General features: G+C 39.1%; 1 protein-coding gene across 7 annotated transcripts in view; it reads left to right on the forward strand.

The window, feature by feature from the left end:
- Positions 1-20,037, forward strand: part of MEIS2 (Meis homeobox 2) — a 173,009-nt gene that overhangs the window by 46,107 nt on the left and 106,865 nt on the right. For all 7 annotated transcript variants that reach the window (XR_011141546.1, XM_068946316.1, XM_068946318.1 and 4 more), the window contains exon 8: positions 6,164-6,309. Coding sequence is in view for 6 of the 7 variants with exons in the window: in XM_068946316.1 (XP_068802417.1) it covers positions 6,164-6,309 (146 nt within the window). In the remaining variant the exon portion in view is untranslated. The remainder of the gene's footprint in view (positions 1-6,163; positions 6,310-20,037) is intronic.

Here is a 20,037-nt window from a genome sequence, read left to right on the forward strand (position 1 = left end):
AATTTAATCTCTGAGAACCCCCAGTTCACTTTACAAATAAACATGAGCTTTAAAAACAGACAACAACGGGCACACAACAAAATCAGCCCTTTTTCTTATTTTGGGACAGGAAGATAATAAAAAGGACAATGTGAAACATTACAGTTATGCAAATAATTTCTAAAGTTTCAAATCAACAATTTTACAGGATGGAAGGATATAAAAATAATATAGCTGGAATGCCATTCCTGACTTCAATAATAAAATATTTGTGTATGCTTTTTCAAAAAAAGATAAATTAAGGAACATAGAAAGGTACCTACCCAGAAACAGAGAATGAACAGTTTTTATTCTCCCTCTCGTAAGTATACTTTAGATACCAGATACTACACAACTCTTTCAGCCTTTAGTGTATATTGCCAGACTGTAATAGGGACTTGCTACTGACTGAGGAACTACTAAAATATGGTGAAATTGAGTAGAATAGCTTTTTAGTTAAGGTCTGATAGACAACTTAAGTTCTCTTCTTTCTCTTGCAGTTTGACTTCATAAAAATTGTCAATGCCTAGACTGTGTGAGATTTGTAGATGATCATCCTTACATTATCAGCCCAAAGGAACTGATGGAAAGCCCAAGGTTTTCCAAAAAAACAGCAGAAAATAGGTTAGCTCTTTATCTCCTTCCTGCTGCTAGCAGAAGGAGCAGAGGATAAAATCTTTTTTAGTAAGAGACATTATAGTGCTGTATAGCTGAAGTCTTCCTCTTCCTTCTAGTGCAGGTGTCCAACCTTTCTCTCTCTCCCAGATGCTTGCAGAAACCTTCATAGGACACATCACCATGAGACAGGTATTGGGTCTCTCAGAGATAGAAAAGGGGAGGGATTGCAGGGGGCTGATCACAGTGCTCACCTCAAGGCCCCCCCCCCCCACCTAAGGACAAGCGATACCTGAGTATGCAGGTCAGCCTGGCATGCCTATGTCATGCCTAAACAGCTTCTGATGCCTCCTTTCCTCTAGCAGTCAAGCAGTTCAGTAACCAGTACACCTACTGATCGGGCACCGCTGATGATGGCGCAGCTCTAAGTTAGGATGCCTACTTGAACGGCTTGTGCATTTCCAAGTCCCAGGTTTGCCATCCACAATCTAGCTTAATGCAGTTTCTCTTGGCAGTAAGATGGGGTTGATAAGTATTGCATCTGGGGTGTGAGGAGACTAAGTCAACTTCCATGAACTCTGATCCTTAAGACGAAGGGAAAAAAAACAATCAGCACTTCGTTCAAAGAGCTGTGATCTGCTGAAGTTGTAAGGCTAAATGCTTGATGATTTTAACAGGATGGAGTGGAGATAAGGAGTTCTCCTGAAAGGTCTTTGATTCTGGAACTGACCTTCCCTCTCTATTAGTCCTTCTTACAGCACAGGCTGTCTCACCTTCAAAACACATACTCAAGCACTTCTCTTTTTTCGAGCTTTTTGGCAATGGTAATTGGTAAGATTTTAAAGGTTTTTTTCTAGTGGTGGTGTTGTTGATCTTATTACTCAGCTGAACTTCCTTGTTAATAATGGTTTACTTATGTCTCCAGATGGGCACATTATAAGCATAAACAAATAATTGAGGTTATGAGTACATGCGTGCATACAGATTGTCCTGTGCTTTGCATGCAGAACTACATATTCCACTCCATCAAAATACTGGACCCAAAAGATCATAGAGCAGTTTACTTAAGATCAGCATGTGCATTGGAGCTTTCCTTTTCAGAACCCATGCTTTTTTAATTGGTTACATTATTTTTTAGTACAATGGTGAAGAGCCTTTTTTCCCACCATTACATATCTCTACTCCTTTCTCTTTTCCTTTAGCATGACAAACTATAAAGCTGTAGGGGAACTCTGGTGATGAAGAAATTCAAAACACTGAGTCTGAGTCTCAACATATATTTTTCCAGAAATCTCTTTTCTTTCTGCTCTACTTGTCATGATAGTAATAGAAACTATTTCTGGAGTTTGAATCTGGGCTGTTACTAGGCTTTTGCGCTTTGGCATAACTGGGATCTCCTTTTCAGTTACCATTTTGCTCAGACTGGGAATCTGTCATGTATCTTGTTCTCAAGTGATGAAAAGACTATTTGAGCAGCTTCTAAACAGTGCTAACTTCATCTTCTGCCTGTTCTTTGCTCTGTAAGGAAGACAACTAAGAATGAGGGATGGGATAATACAGATAGTATGGAGGACTTCCCAAGAAGAAGTCATTGATAACAATAAGAATTGGACAGACCTTCCTGTAGGACTGGACTCTCCTGAAGAGTCCTTTAGCTGTATGCACACTGGGATCAGCAGGTTTGTCCACCCAAGGAAATCAGTTTGCAGTATGTTAAGACTGAAATTACAGTGCAGTGGAAACCGTGCCCTAACTACCTGTTCAGTATGTTTTATATAAGAGGTGATCTGCTTTGCTTTCAAGGCAAAAATAATCTACCTTGCAGGAAGAAATCCTCAGCATATGCTAAGAGCGTCTACACACAGAGCTAGTGTGGAAGACTAACTTCCTGCTGCGTAGATAAGCAGAAAAATAAGACTTGCATCTTCAGTCTTCTCCACAAACCCTTCCCCTTGAAGAGAAAGTCTACAAGGAATCCCATATGGGTTACTTTGCAAAGTTTCTTGTATACTTTCTTCAGCTTTTATAGGGGTTATTGAAACTATTATATGGTATTGAAATGATCTTTAAAAAGTTGGGTACTATGCCTAATTCTCTATTGCTTGACCCTGTGCAGTCATTGACACCTCTACAAAGAGAGCGCCACTTAAGAATTTTTCTCCACTTTCCTAGAGCGATGACAGTGTTTTGAAATCACTTGTACTCTTTGCACAAGAATAAATGAGTGAACAGTGTGCAAAGCAGTAGAAAATCGGCCTACACTTTTTTGCTGCTGTGAGAAAGAGGAAGTCAGTGGGCCAAAAACTAGACTTAATTTCCCCACTATAAATTTGGGATAACTATGCTCAAATAATTGCAATCTCCATACAAGTTAGGGCTTGACTCTGCACTTCTTAGCAAAATCCTACCCAAATCAGCATGTGAACAGTTTGCATAAATGGAACTACTAGTAATGATGGTCATACTAGGCCCCAAATTATTTAAACTTGCCTTCCTTCCTTGCCTTAATATAATTAATTCAATCTGAAGTCGAATGAATTCTTAGGTCTGTTAATTTTATTTCACCTTTGGTGATTTTGTTCTTCATTTAAAGTAACCCATGTTTTATTTGGATACAACATGCTAGGATGAGGCCATCCATAGCTAAGTAGTAAATCATTCCATCTTGGAAAAGTCATTTATGGGCAGCTTCTATGACTTCTTTCTGCTAGAAACAGTACCCCTAATGTGAGCAGTTGTGGTGCTATTAAAGATGTGACAATACCGCTTAACAGGATTGGGCCTGTAGTTCACTGGGAACAACAAAACTTACGGTGTGTATTCAAGTTCTGAAGAAATCTGGAGGTATGCTATTTGAATTTCCTTTCATGAGGTTATGGAACTGATTAAGGAAACACTTGTCTCTTGCCATTTATACCACTGATTAAAGTGGAAAGACAAGAGAAGCTTTAGCTGAACTTTCATCTCCTGGGCTGCTGTTAGCTTTTTAAAACAAGGATATTCACAACCTCTCCAGAAGCTCTGAACTGCTGTCTAAATGCAGCATTTAGGTGAGTCCAGTTTAAGCATACTCACAAACAGGAGAGCATGTGTATAAAAAGAAATAGGAATTTTTCCATGTATAGAGTGAGTCAATGCTTCTAGAGCGAGAAAGGATGGTGCAGAAAGGAAGTTTTATAGCTACGTGCATTCTATGCATACAAACATAGGTTTTACATAAGGAGACAAAGATATCTTTATCCACCCAATAGATAGACAAACAGACTGACTGACTTCAAACTTGCACTTTCAGTACAGATTTTTCCCCCCCATCTCCGGGTACTGCTTTTCAAAATTGCCTGAGGCTACAGTACAGCACCTCAGATCCCCAAGGCCCATTGCCTGGCTCCTAATAGCCACTCTCCATCTGTGTCACATGAACAGCTGATGAGATAGCTCCAGTGTCTGTATTTTGGAGAGCATATCCACCCAGGTTAAAATGCTGGGGTTGCCAAGGAGCAGTCAGAAGCCATTAGTGTTTGTGAGAATTTGCCTTGCAGCAGTTCCTTGGCATAGTGGAAAGTGTGTGTGTGTGTGTGTGTGTGTGTGCATGTGTGCGTGCGTGCGCGTGTGTGTGTGCGAGAGGGATGGAGTAGAGTATGTGGGGGGGGAGGGGGTGACAGAGAAGAGTGCTTTCTAAATAACCAGCACCTCGCAAAAATGAGCAGTTGGTTACAGTATATAGGGCTACCATAATCTCTTTGATTAGTTTGCTGTGAATTGAATCTCCATTTCCTATCTTTAACAGAAACAAACAAAAAATTAAAAGGAGGAGGAGAGAGCAGGGACTTAAGGGTCTTGCTCCGGTGTTTGGGCAGATGGAAAGGAGCTGCTCTGCCTTGGGGCAGGGTGGTTGTAATGAAGTGGCCTGTCAGTCTGTAAATAGTGAGGGTCATCTCTTCCATGTGATGGAGGGTATCACATTGCAGTGAAAATGGAAATGTCAATAAAATTAATCTGCCAGCTCTTTGCTGTGGCTTTTTCTGTCTCTCTGGTCTGTGAGGGTTGGTTTTTCAGTGAGGAGGCAGTGCAAGAAGGGTGATTTGGCACAGGAGGTGCAGATAGAACTGAAATGCAAGTTTTGAAGCAAATGGGCTGTACGTAGCAGCAATGTATTTCGTTTAGTAGCACTGCAGAGCTAGACAAGGCTATAGGAATTAGCTTGTGGATCTATAGCATTCCTCAGGAAGCTATGGAGCGTCTAGCTCAGGCTACATTGAGCACAGAGTTTATTGTTTTAGGCTTTCTTGGACAAGGTTTTTACTTAGCATGGGATTTATGGCATTTACTGCTAATGAATGTCTATTCTTAAATTACAAAAACCACCGTCTCAGCACAATTCCCAGATGTCCTTCCAGGACCTCGGCTTCTTAAACACCAGCAGGGAGCATAAACTCTCCACTTCTCTGTTTTCCTCTTTCGTGTGGCTCCGGGCTAATGATGTGTAAGGAAAACACAGCAATCTATAAAGTCTCAGTGCTGTCCCAGTATTCTTCATTTATTTTGCATTTGATTATGCCACAAGTCGGATCTTGTTTCTTTCCTTTTTTTAAAGTTATTAGTTCAAATATTAATGTAGGAATATGGCATATATTGCTGCTCTTGATTGATGCCTTCCCAAAAACAGGAAGACGTGCTCGTATGAATTTTAAGAAAGTAGGGGTCCTGCAATGCCTTGCCAGAAGAGTTTTTCAGATACATAATTTAGATGCCCTCCAGGCAGGCTTTCAAGGCATTTTTGCTGGAGGGCAAGAAAAAATAACTATGACTGTTAAAAGTAAATGATTTTTGCTAATGCACAATTAATGCTAGGGAAAAGCACAGAAGAGAAAGATGTTGATGGAAAGTTCTGATTAAGTGAGAGCTCTACCTTGATGTGCATCTTTTTTTTTTTTTAATGATAATCACTGATGCAGAGATGCGGAAGTTTTTATGTCATGCAAATGCTATGTACAGGGTCACAGTAGGTGTACGTGTTTGTGCGTGTGTATGTATGTGTGTTGGGAGGCGAGTTATGGGGAGGGGCTCATCTGACAGTGTGTTATGTGCACTGAACAGTGACACAGTTACTGCCACCTATGCAGAGGGCCTGGAATATATAGACTACAGAACATTTAACTTGATTACTTACAGTATGTATTCAGAATGGTTGTAGGGTTGCAGTTACAGTGAATGGGTTTTCTTGTGGCAGGTTTTCCCACATTGAATCCCATAATTGACAAAGAGCTATTGCACGATGTCAAGCACACAATTATAATTGAATTAATGATATATGCATGTGTGAGACACAAAATCAGTATTTGGAGAGACATGGCTTCTAATTTTTACATATTTGTAACTGCACTCGTATTTAATGAGAAACTGTATGTGCCTGATGTTCTATCAAATCAAAATAAAACTATAGTAGTATCTTGGAAATTATTGCTACCTTTTGGCTGCTATACTTTGTTTATTGTATGTCCCCTTCCTCCTGTTTTTCTCTTTAATATAGGAGATGGTTTAGACAACAGTGTAGCCTCACCTGGTACAGGGGATGATGATGACCCAGACAAGGACAAAAAACGTCAGAAGAAAAGAGGCATTTTCCCCAAAGTAGCAACAAATATCATGAGAGCGTGGCTTTTCCAGCATCTCACAGTAAGTGGTGCCCCAAAACAAAATAGATTTCTATTCATGTGCCTAATGAGGTTTATTCATGGTTACTAGAAATCAATTGCCCCCATAATTTTCTGGAGGATTATTAAGGCTCAATTATCACTTGCATTTTTTTCTAGATTTTTTTTGTCTTGGCTCTTGGAATCATGACAAATCTGAAAAAACGCTTATATATATAGATAGAGAGAGAGAAAGAGAGTACAAGGTCTTATCACGGAACAACACCTACAGATAAAGTAACCATTTTTTGCTTTGAACTATTCAAAATGTTCCTAAAGATAAAGAAGAGGCTTTCTTGCTTTAGCATATATAAAGCTCTGCCTTCTGGATTCTTTATTGTTGGCCTCTGTTTACACAAACCTCATATGTATTCGGCGGAAGAGAGACCCCCCAATCTGTGTATTCTGACATATACTGTGGGATGCAAGAGAAGTCAAAGAAGCAGCTTGCAAACTTGTCATATGTTACTTTTGGTGAGAAATATAGAAGGCTTACAGGTTCCCCACATTCTTCAATTGTGCAACAGAGAAAATAAGAGCCTTTTAGTTTCTCTCCAAGTCCATTATCTTAAAAGCTAGCCATGTTCACATTTGGGGGAGAGAGATTAAATATGTGAAAAAGCAATGCTTTTACTAACAGTCTATCTTTATCCTCCTGTTTGCAATTGGTTTTATGTGTTGGTGTTCTGTTGACTGTTACAGCTTCACTTAGGCATCACAATACAGTTCTACAGAAAAACTAGTAACACACTTTGTAGTTTACTTCATGTAGGGAATAATGGAAACTGGTAAAATTATCAGCTGATTTTCCTCTTCTTCTTACTGTAAAATTGTTTCTCACTTAATCAGGCTTAAAATGGTAACAGTGTTTTTAACTTTTACTAAAGTTTTATACATTTCCACAGTAGCTGATGTTAGCTACAGTGTCATGATTTGAGGACAAGGTACCCATTTTATTTATGATGGGGACTATCGAACTGCTCTGCTAGGAGCACAGCTAAAGGGGGGAGCAATAGATCCACATTTCTAAACCATCATTTTGATGTAAGGACATTAGTAGCAAACTAAGGTGCATTGATCTGGCCTGTGGGGTCAGGATTAGCTGGAATAGCCAGTGTCTCTGCTGGAGTAGTGGTTATTCTTGCCTCCCAGCTATGGCCATTTCAAAGGTCAGGTGCCCTGTACCCACTTGGCTCAGAGGAATTAGACAGAACATGAGTCTCTGGGCTGATTACTTAACCAAAGACAAAATAATGAGTCCTAAGCAAATACTGACTAATTGAAAGGGCTGTAAATCCATTACATATTGGTCAGGGATAATCAGGAGTATTTAATCACTTTTATCTATTCAGGAGCACTGAAGCTGCAACAGCAAAGCCCTGAACCTTGCCATGTGCTTATTATTCTCATCATTATCAAAATTACTTCACAGCTGTTCTTTGCTACATCACCTCAGCTGGAGATTTACTAACCTGTAAAATGTTTTTAATTTGGAAGTCGAGTGAGTGAGAGTGGAGGGTTTTTCATTTAGCTGTAGGGTATCTTTAGAGGAGCAGTACAGGGAGACAGCAAAAAAGTAGGGCCACATACAAGCCAGTTTCTTTTGTACGTGTCTTTGTTAACTCTGTTTCCTTTTACAAAGTTTGTGATATCTTGGTTTTTCTCCTTGCCTTTCTTTCTTGTGTGCTGCTTGAAAGCATTCAGCACATGCCTATTAAACAGTCAACTGCCTCTCACTTCTCTTGAGGAAAATCCTCCTGGCTTTTTGAAATCCCTTTTTCTTGTTTCTATCCCTTCCCTTCTGACCGTCTTCGTTCTACATGAATTGAGGAAATTCACCATCTCTGGTGAGGATGGCCTTGCAAAAATCAAATTAAATGAACACCAAAGAGCCCCAAACCTTTTACCTTCTGAGCTTTAATGAGTTTGCAGGTGTTGAAAGATTTACTGTGCTGTAATTCTCAGACCTGAAAACTGATAATGGAGACCCCTGACCAGTGCAATGTAAATTCAGAAAGATCCTTGCCATAAACACATGCAGAGAAGGAAGAGAACTCCTTTCTTTCAAAGATCTCACACTTTTTCTCAAATTAGCTTGTCCATTCAAAGTGCAACACTGGCTGAGCCAGAACGGAGGAATCTGTGATGTACAATTTTATTGTTTCAAGTAAATATCTTTACAATGGCAGTCCATGATTCAATGTACATTCCTTCGTTACTGCTCTAACCTTATTTCAGATTGGTTTGTTCCTCCTTTGTGCTGTATGACCTGTTCTTGTATTACAATAATCCCTTGATGTACCCTTTTTTCTTTCTCTTTTTTTTAAAGAAACTAATTGAATTATCTCATTATTTTAATTTGTTAAGCAAATGTATTTTACATCTCAGGATGTGTTCTTAAAGAAGGAGCTGCTTAGGCTTTGCCCCCTGAATGGGCCATTGGTACATTTTGACATTCATGCATTCATTAAGGGAAGGAACATAAAAGAGCTCTGGTTGTATTTTTTTTTCAAACACCCAACCAGCATGGAGCAACTTTTCCATAAGCCACAGGGGTCTCTCTACATATGTTCTCAACTGCAAGCCATTGTCACCTATTCTGAATACCTCAAAAGGACAAATAAAATACTAAAGGCCAACTGTAGCAATTGTTAGCTGTTAGTCTCAATATGACAAAAATCATTAACCTCTGGTTTTCCTGGAAGAAGCAGTGGCAATCCATTTACAGTGTTGATTAAGCTTGAAATGCCTTTAGACTGTTAGATTCAAGGAGAGTAATTCAGTTCTGACTAAATATATTTATTTGTGATTTTAAATAAAATGCTATTTTTAATGCAGTATTCAACCATATTACAAATTCTTGAGCTAACTGATCTTAAAATAGACTTGCTTAAGTTTTTTTTTTTTTTTTTGAGAGACAGGTGCTTGCTTGAACGCTGATGTAGAATCAATGTATCTGACGGGCTGCGTCTTTCAAAGCCATTTCTGTACCCTATCACCTATTCCATTTTGCAGTAACTTTAATTATATTAGAAATAGAATATACATGCATGTTTTTTTTGTTGGAACTCGAATGCAAGAAGTAGCAGCTTCTGCCATGTTCTTGTTCAGTTATTGCGCTCTGTCTTATATTTGGAATTAAAACAGTACCAGAGAATGAAAGATCTGAGGATGAATTGGTTGGAAATGTGTATGCTTTTTCTGGATAACGTCCAGTGTTTAAGAAAGTAGAGGAAATCCTAGTCTGGTAGTATAAGCTTTTCAATAGTACATAAAGATTATGACATCAGAAAGGTAAACCTGACATTAAGGCTGTTTTTATTTGAGTTCAAAGGTGGTTAAAGAAAAGAAACAGCAAGAAATCCGACCCAAGCCGAGAGTTTATTCATAGCTTTGGAAGACTCCTTTTCCTCCATGCCAAGGAGTCCTTAGTATACTCAATTAGCCTCTCAGACATCTCTGCTTTCCTCTCTCAAGTGCTCCCCTATTTGCCCTGCAAAGAACATATTTGATCATGAAATGAAAACAGGAAGTGCTCAAATGTATAGACACCTCTAGCTTACACCAGCGCTGAGATTGGGATTTCTTACTTGCAACTTGCAACAGAGCCTGGCCCCTCCGCACTCCTCCACCTCTGTGCCATTTTAAAGAGGAGAGGACCTTTAAAAATATATGTGCATAATCAGAAGAGAACAGAGTCATAAAGGAAGTAATTATAGCATTCTATGGACTTGTACCTCTGGTAGTTCAGCCCTTTCTGCAGCACAGTGTATCAAGAACTACACTTTCAACATTTTCCCCCTTCTTTTACAGAACTGGTAGAACAGAGATGCATTTATTCTGTGACACTTATCTGGAGGGATAACCTTTGTTAAAATTCTATTTTGGTTGTTTCTTTTATTGCAGTCTGTAGGAAGATGTATATTTTAACTAAAAGAAGCAGAAATACTAATGGTAGCATGCAAACTAAACATTTTATGTGACAGTGCCAGATTCTCAGCTGATGGTGTTCGGCATAGCTCCCCTAAAGTCAGTGGAGCTGAGCTGCTTTTTTGCTAGCTGAAGTCCTGTCTCCTAGCATTTATTTGGACAGTGTCATTTTAGCCCGATTTCCACAATCTCCTGGCTAAAAATCTTGCTGTTTACACAGTCCTGTAGAGTAGATTTCCATCCACCTCAGTGTTAAGCTAGAGTAAGTTCTGATGGAATGAATGTGTTAAAATGACTCAGTCATAGTTTTTATACTTACTTGAATGAATCTTCCTAACTTCCAGTATTCAGGTGGCCAGATTGGATAATATGAATAATCTTACTGAAACCGATCTTTTTTCTAGATTTATGTAGGTGCATCTGACAATATAGTGTGTCTGTATCTTTTTTTTTTTTTAATGAATGTGTCACCAAGCCTTTTATACAGGCAGCTATTGTATATATTCATTAGCCTTAATTGTAGAGATGAAAGTCTCCAGGCAAAGCCAATGCTGGCATTTTGGGACAAACTTGTAAAACAGCTGAAACCATCCCACATTCATAAACGTCTTCTCTCCATCCTGATTTTAGTATTAATACCTAAGGGAAGGTTAGCACTCCAAGCTAATGCTGTTGCGCTCCAAGCTGAATGACTTCCTTCTATATAAAACTGTAGAGAAGCAGCTTTCCTCAAAGTTCTGCTTCAGGAGAAGCATTCCTCACGTAGTTTTTTTTTGCTACGCCTTAAAAAAAGTTCCAAAAATTCAATAGACCTTGGTCCAGCTAAAGGACCACGACACGAAAGCTGGGAGACTCAAGAAAATAAAGGAGTGTAAAGGTATTCTGACAAATTTTAGTGCTCGTGCACAACCAAACTGTAACATGTTATATACTCGGAGAGCACGTTGAGGGGATGGATCACGACCTCTGATCCTCCTGTAAAACGACCTGCATATGAGTTCACACGGCTGCTCTTTCCGCTTTAGTGCACCATGTAGTCAGAGAGCTGCAGAAGTCTTATTCCAGGTCTGCTTTCTAGGGTAGTGCTGACTGTGTGCTGATTATTGTACTGAGTCTGCAGCCAAGTGACAAGTCATTTGCTGGTGTAGGACAGACCCCTCTTACTGTACCTACGTAGTTAGAATCACCTTCTGCAAAATATAATTGCACCCATTTTTCAGCTGGGTAAATTTTGTGAGGAAAGTTTAAATGACTTGACCCAAGTTCTTGAGAAAATATGCTATTTGAATGTTAACCTCCCATGACCAGTAGTGCTGTAGTGCTCAAGATTATGGAGCTGTGTCTTTTTGTACCTGAAGTTGTGCTGGGTGCTCATCAGAAGAGCTAGCCTAGTGGGGAGAGAGCCAGCAGCTGCTGTTAGCGTTTATTGTCATTGCTGGCAGTAGTGTAGTGCTGCCCAGTGCCACCAGCGTCCCGCTCCTGTCCTGTCTGCAGGCAGCGCGGCGGCGGCAGCGGCAACAGCCTGGGCGGAGTGAGACTAGAACGAAACTGGAAATTTCTGTCAAAATGTTACTTCTGATCACAGCCCCAAAAGTTTAATCCTCTGACAACTTGCAGTCCTCAGCTATGAACTTAGTTTCAAAGCTGCAAGTTTAGTAATAGATTGCACATTCATGTACCTTTTAACTGCTATAATCTTAAAAGAAAAGAGCCGAAATGGGGTGGGGGTGGGGCTTTGTTTGTTTTAAAAATGGAATCTGAGATTAGATCTGACATTTCTACATCCACCCCCTACAGAAAAGGGAACCCAGGGTCATGGGGTGTGTGGGCCTCAAAAGCTAGCTTTGTCTCTGAGTGGTTAATCTAATCATTGTTACATAGACATCTGTTATTTCTTCTGAAAAATTGATGCTTTTGTGACACAATGATCCATCTATTTAGTACAACAGCCTGAGTAATTAAATTAAAAAAAGAATATTTTTGCTAGAGCATGTATTATAAAACTGCCATACCTCCCTGTGCTAGCAAAAGACGCAGAGAGGAAGAGAGAGAAAGACAGAGAGAGAGAGAGTTTTAAGCTCTGTATTGTTTTCTGCTAGCTTGAGGAAAACATCTGTGAATTGTTTGAACTGAACCTTACGAGGGACTGTCTGAATCTGTGTCATCTCTGTTTAATTTCAGGAAATGATGTCACAGTGCATTAAATAACAATGCTATGTGATTTATTTTTACTTGTACATGCTGTCCTAAGCATTTCTGTTACACGGCAGTGTTTTCAATTAACTGTAAGCTTTCAGTTTAAAAAATGTAGTCCGTAATGCTTTTTTGGATGTGGGTTTGGGGAGGCTGGGTATTTTAGGGGGTCACCAAGGTTCAGGGCTGTCTAAGGGCTCTAGGTCCATTTGTCATGTGCTTATTTGTAGTTGGGACTGGATGTCAGCACTCTCGTCACCCATGGCAACCTCCAGGACCGCTGGTTTGTTACAAAGCGTGTCTGTGGAAGAAAAACTAAATATTCTGAACCTATCAGTCAAAAGACCTACTAGATAGTTATAGTGAGGCCTGCATACTGTAGCTTCTGCCTTTATCAAACTTTCTGCACTCCCCCTTCTTCTGTAAAAGAATAGAGGACATAAGTCAATTCTGTCTGCCATCTGTCGCCTTTTTAGCTGTTCCTCAAATTAAAGAGACAGTCCAAAATTTAAATAATCTGATAGCATCATAGAAAGCCCATGTGTAAATTATTACATTTGCATTCGATTTTTAACTTCTTATTTTATTTTGAAGGGAGATCTTTATTGTACTTTTTTGGAGATCAAAATATGTTGTGTGTTTCTGCTTCAAAAATAGCATTCTGAGAAATATTGGATTTGCAGTGTCACGGAGTTGTTATCTAATAAGATTCTAAGTTATATATAGGGTGAAATTCACACACACATACACACAGCAAACAATCCAAGTATTGAGAACCCGGCAAGGGACAAGAAAATGAAATGCACTGCCCTTCCCTTTTGGCTGTCTTTCCCCTTCTTCCCCTTTCTTTCTTTCTTTCTTTCTCCTGCTCCTTGGTGGGGCTGCAGGGAAGTCCTTTCACAGTGTTTTGAGGATGACTTAGGCTCCTGAGCCTACCTAACAGACCTTTTCCAGGCCTGCTGTAATAGTTTTTCACGCTGCTCTGTCTGATGTCAGCTAGTTATGCTTTACCTTTGCCTGGCTTTCTTAACTGCCCTGCCTGGCCTTTTTTGGCCTCCTCCTCCTCCTGAGCAGGCAGCACAAGGTGTCGGTGCTGGGGGAGCTTTGCTCGCTCGCTCTGCAGCGAGGTGAGTTTCAGTCATGCGGCATGTGAGGTCAGCCACTGCCAAACCCTCGGATAACGTGGCTAGATGGGGGAAACAAATGTTCCTCCTCAATTTAATATTTTACCTGCTATTTTCAAACAGCGAATTACTAAGAACAGAGTAACTAAAAGCATGTGCATGATTTTCGTTGAGGCTTGATTAAAAAACCTCAACTGAGCAAGCTAAATGTGGCCTAGCAAAAGATAGGATCAGGCACCAGTGTTTTCTGGTTGTTATTGTCAGATTACAAAGCCCTGTAGAGTCAGTACAGGCATTAAGTGAAAAGAAAAAAAGAGAGAATATGAAAGTCCAAGCAGTGAAATCCTAAAAATAACTGAAACGAGAAAGTAGTGACAAGATTTCAGTAACATAGGATTGAAGCTTTGAGGCTTGCAAGGTAAAAGGGGACTAAACTAAAGCATATGCAAATATAAATAGTGTTTAAAAACTCCAAGAATGCTGCTCTAATAAATGCTGTGCAATACAGTCTTTGAAAATTAAGATCATAGTCAAGCAGAGGTGAGAATTCTTGTGACTGTCTTGAAGTTTCGCGTTTTACAACACATGTCATTAGAAAATTCATACTTCATGCATTTCTCTATAGTGGCTAAATGTGAGTATATGCATATATAAAATATACTTTTAGCAAAAAAGTGATTGCTGTTGTTTGTGTAAAGTGGTACTGCCTTTCAGTTTTGCCTCAGGACATGTTTATTTAAGGCCTTCCTTTCAAGATGCATGAGCAGCGTAATTGGCTTTAAAGAAGTTTTGTGTTAAATTAGAGTTATACTGTAAAAAATATGTATTTCTGCCATCTACTCACACAGTTCCAAAATTGCTGTGAAATGGAGACGTCAATTCTCATTGCTGCCTAATGAAAAAAGTAGTTTATGGCAGACAATATTACTTTTGGTGCTGTGGAGTTTGCCATGAGTCAGGATGCTCAAAATACTATGCAATACGTATTTTCAAGTTGACTGGCAGCAGTTGTATGTAGTATCCAAAGCAATCATTGGCACCTTTAAAGATTTATTATTGTCTTTAAGTATAATGGCAATATAGTTTACATGCTTTTACCTTTGCTATTTTTATTTTTAACTGCTAGCCCCAAATCTACCAGAACTAATTTCAGTTGTTTTGTCTAATACTGGATGATAGGTTGTCAACTCACTGCATAATGGCATAAAGATTTTTTTAATCTTAGTTTTACCTTTTTATGATGGCATTTCAAAACATGTACTTTATTTGTAGCAGTTGACTACATATGTCCATAAAATGTTTAACATCTCGAGATATCCTATTGCAATCTCAATACAGTGAATCAGAGTAGCTAAGTAAAAAGCAGAAAATATTTCAGTTTAAAAAATCTGTACATATTTATTTGTATAATGCTATAGAAATTTTGCTGTCATCTAGATCAAGCTTTTATTTGGTCTGAAGTACATTTTAAAGTGGTAGCTCAATATTCTGAAGTGGAAAACGCATTTGACTAAGTTGAACAGCATTGGGAAAACTCCTGTTTGCTTTCTTGGTGTATGCTAAGTATATAAAAAGAATAGCTTTTTTGTAAGATGATGGTGTAGTCTAGACTACTTTGAAGCTGGTTATGCCAATTTAAAAAAAAAGACACAATATAAGATGCATTGTTAGTTAATATTCTGTGAACTTAACATGAATCTTTATAGAAGCAGTTCTCTTTTCTCCTAGGTAAGGTCAAAAATGCAGGTTTAATTTCACTGTGTTCAAATATTTGCAGATAATTCACAGATTACTGCCTACCTGTGCGTACCTTTTAATCTTGCTACCATTAATTCTAATGGGAACTCTGATCCCTTTAAAAAGTCGGGTAACATGGGAGATGAAAGAGTGAAGTCATAATGGGAAACAGACATATAAGCACAATTTTGCATTCTAATAGGCATTAATTTTTACCCTTTTATGCATAAATTATACTTAGATGATCTTTCAATGGGGGTCTTTCAATGACCCCATATCTTACAATAGGAAATCATATTTCTTTACTGCTTGGCTATCTGTCATCTACCTCGTAGTTGAATCCCTCGCTATGTTCTCCGGGTATTTTAGCAAAAGCGAGCTCAGGCAAGGAGTGGCAAGATTTCAGTTCAATTTCTAGTTGTGGCTGTTGCCAGACTCTATGCCTCGGTTTCCCTGTAGAAACAGTAGAACTGTTGGACAGTAGGACAGATGGTGACTGCTTTTCAGAGTGCTTTTGATATTTACAGATGAAAAACTCTGCATGAGATCTGAGTCTTATACTTAGCATCAGCTGAATTACAGAGGCCTGCCTGCACTTTTATTGTGGTTTTATCCTGCTGTTGAACCAGTGTGGTAGGCATGCAATGCTATGCCTTGTACAAATACTTGAACTTTGTACACTTTGATAATTCAGGATGTTTTGCCCTTTGTGATGGAGCATTTAATATGAAGTTAGGAGTGTTATGTTTTTTTCTGGTCTACACTGAAGATGACAGCATTTGGTTGCTGCAAGCTACTTCAGCTCAAGTGGCTCAGGCCTGGGTTATTTTTGTTTATCAGGTTCTTTCCTCACTGGTGACCTGAAGTGGTGATTATTACATGCAAATGGTATCAAATAGCTTTCCCAGAAAGTAGCAAGAGAAAGAGCCTTGGACATAAACTCCTGGCCCAAGGGCAAGAGTCAGAATAAAGGGAGTGCAGTAGTATCAACAAATGCATCTTTGTGCTTCAAGAAGTCACTAGTGGATTTTCTCCTCCTCAACAGCCTGGGGAGTTTCCTGAAGTGAAATAGGACTTTGGCAGCTTTCCAGCCAGTCCTGATCCTTCTGCTGCCTCTTTTGCTTCACCCAGGTGTTTCCCACTTGTGCATTCTCCAGTGTTTGATTTAAGAAATGGGAAGTGGGAGGGTGACCCAGAGTGAAGTATAAGGGACAAAAAGGCTACTGCAAGCTCCCTGATTCATGTTAGGAAGCTCCTTGGCTACTAAGGAGCACATGCAGCTGTTTTGATAGTCTAGAAATGGAAGCAGATCTTATTCAGGAATATAGAAGGTGAAATAGTGAAAAAGGTCATGCTACGTCTGATAACAATAGGGAGAAGGAGCATTATGTGGTCAGAAAAGTGACATGTATATTTGGGGCAGTCAGCAAAGGGAATGGTGCATAGGAGTAGTGTCAGTCTTAAAATGCAGCGAAGGTTGGCTAGTTTGAACGATCATTTCAAAATCTGTAGGTGCTTTAAGGGTGCTTTAATTTCAACTGAAAATGGATATTCTGATCATCTTTTCCAGCTATTAAAGTAGGACACGAAATGGAAATATAAGTGAAAACAGGTAATTGTTGTGAACAATAAAAACTGAAAAAAAAATCATTTAATTTACTTGTCCCCTCTGTCCTCCTTTACTGCTTCAGTAGACTATTCCAAGAGTTCTGTTACTTGGTCTATCTCTTTCCAGTGCGATTTCTTCCAATTCCACACAGACATTTTAATGTCTCTTAGGAAAGAGAAGTGCTTCCTGAGTAGGGATGAACTTTTCCGTGGATGGTGGGGTGAGCTGCAGTGCTTTAGAACAATCTTAAGACACATACATTGTTCTACATAGTACACCTACTCACATCTCAGTTTTAAACAACCTACTTTCTACACATGTGTTGTGTAGTGGCCGTCAGATGCCAAGCAAACACTTCTCAGACCAGAAAAACCCCAGTATTTAGTGCATATCTCTCCTAGGCATTTGCAGACAATTCACTACTATAATTAATCTTAGCTGTCCTGGCTCTGTGAAACCTGAACTTACATCCCACAGTGCTCTTCGATGCAAAGAAACTTCAAAGAGAAAAGCCCTTGCCTCTTTCTCTCTGTTTTTTTCCCCAAGCACTGTCCATTTAGAGAGCAGTAATGTTTGTGAGGGAGTTTAAATCCCACTATGACCCCCTACAAAACTATATGTGCAGTAGGAAAATACAAATCTATGAACAAACAAGACTGTAGTGTTTTGCCAGCATGGATAAGAAATAAGTGTAACTCTAGAGCTGTTAAACTATCCCAGGTTTAGCTCCTGGGATCTGAATCGTACTCAAAGCCCAAGCTGAAAATATTAGGCCACTGTACTCTCTCACTTGATAATGCTGTAATATACTCTACTGCCTCCTGAACAAGTGCTGCAGCAAACTTCTTGCTGAGACTGAAAACTCTTTCAGACAAGGCCTCAGGGCTCATGAGCTTTCTGCTCAGTGTCTGGTAGGCTCACTCTGCAAAGAGGTATAGCCTAAAAGAGGCCAAATATCACACAACTGAGCTGGTGGGAAATTCAAACTGTTCTAAGCAAAGAAGTCAATAGAGCTGCTGTAGTGAAAGGTAATGTTCAGAGTGAGATCACTCTGTTATGATCTCACGCTGAACATCAGGACTTTTTTTTTTTTCTTGACGATTATGAAACTAGCCGGAGGCCTGTCTGGTGCGACTCTGTAAGAAAGATATAGAAGGATGTTTGGAGAGCCAGGACTATCAGCCTTTATTCCCCCTAAAGTGTAACAGAGACTGAAAGAAGACGGGAGAATTAGGAGCTCCCGTCCTAAATTGTTATTTTCAGTGCTTTCCCCATCCATCCCAAAAATATAAGATCTAGATATATACAGAGACTATGCATACTCAATCAGTGGATAAGTAAGGCTACAAACAGAAGGGAAGATAAATTACTTTGGGGGAGCAAAGTCTTCCAGGAGCATTGGAATTAAACACTCTCTTCCCTCCCCCCAAAAAAGAAAATAAGTCATTGAGGCTGTAGGACCTGTAGAGCACCTTTGCTTAGCGCTTTTAAAGCTAAACTCCAAAAACATTTGATGAAATACTGCTGAGAAACATCTTACTTTCCTGGGGTTAGACTAAAGCAGTACTGCCTAAAACATTTCTCATATTTCCCTGTTTTCTTATTAATGATTTAAAATTGGAAAATATCTTGAAATTAGATCTGTTTTCAGAGAGAAACCTATAATTTCCCCAAATTTGCCTTCTTTCAGGTTTAAATTTTTGTATTTGTTAGAATTTTTTAAAATGACATCTCATTTATCTCTCAATGGAAAAAATATCTTTAAATTAATTGAGAAAGGCAAACTAAAAATGGGCTTGGGACCTGAAATGAAGAATTAAACCTGAGATATATTTAACTACCATCCCCTCAGGCAAAGACCTAAGTAAATAGTTGAGAGTTAGACTTGGTGCTGAAGGTCAACAGGCTTGGGCTCTGTCAGACCTGCAAAGGAAGTGAGTTTGAGTTGAGGACCTTATGTTTAAAACACCTTCCTTTCAGATATTCAAAGACAGAGAATGTGTCAGAATATATAAGCTGCTCTCTATGCACAATACATAAAGTGTCACTAATGATCATAAGTATTTGGGAAAGATATAGGTCCAAAATCAACCTTTACCTAGCTTAGTGTTCCCAAACTTTTCCTAGCATCTACTCCCACATTAGCTCTATGAAAAGTGAAATCAAAACACCAAAAGTTGTTTGAGTATCCAGAATCCACACCTGATTTTTAAGGACACAGATCCAAATAAGAATGAGGCTGATTATGGATGTATATGGAAATTCTAATGCTGAAACAGGTGAAACGTGGCCTTTTCACCTGGTTTCCCCCTACAGATTGTTATGGCAATTTATGACCGCAAGAAAATATTGACTGAGTGCCTGCTGACTCAAACTGCTGATTTTCACACGTAGCTTTACGCAAAAGCATCAAGAAAGAACAGACCATATTTTGAGTTTAAAATTAAATTTTGCTCTTAAACACTACTTTGTAGTAATGTCACCGTGGGGTTCCATGATTGTCTCAATGACTTCCAGATCACATGAGGTCAGTTTGCATGTCAAAAAATGCATTTTATTTCTTATTGCCAGAATTGCAAATTTAGCCTGGGATCGGAGATCCAAACTAGATTCTTTCTGGCTCATTTATTGGCAGTAACAAGGATTATACAATAACAGTAATGTTGCAATTACAATAGTAAATCTATGCAATCACAATAGTAAATAGATGATGGAGTGACCGGAGCTTGTGTCCAGTTTTCTTGCCTATAGCTAGGTTGGCTTTATGAAGAAAAATAGCACAAACTTCTGTTATGGTTTGAAGTCATTGGCATTTTTTGTCAGTGAAGAATCAAATGCAATTCAGACACACAGGGACATAAATCTGTTTGGTAAGCCAGTCACTTTCCAGAACACCGCTGCTTAGTTTTGTTAGTTTTCTTCTCTTTTTTGCAGTTTTTTTTTTGTTTGGCTCAACACAGTCTAGTGAGTCAGGCTTGTTTGGAACATTTTTAAGAAGTGAAGTGACAAGGCAAAGATCTCTTTTCTCCCTCTTAATTATCCTTCCCAAGAACGGGCTTGTACATCCATTTTAAACATGCCACTGGCATGTAGTGCCTTTTGTAGGATTTTGATATAC

This window comes from Struthio camelus, chromosome 5 (genome assembly GCF_040807025.1).
Source record: "Struthio camelus isolate bStrCam1 chromosome 5, bStrCam1.hap1, whole genome shotgun sequence".
In the NCBI taxonomy this organism is placed as follows: domain Eukaryota; kingdom Metazoa; phylum Chordata; class Aves; order Struthioniformes; family Struthionidae; genus Struthio; species Struthio camelus.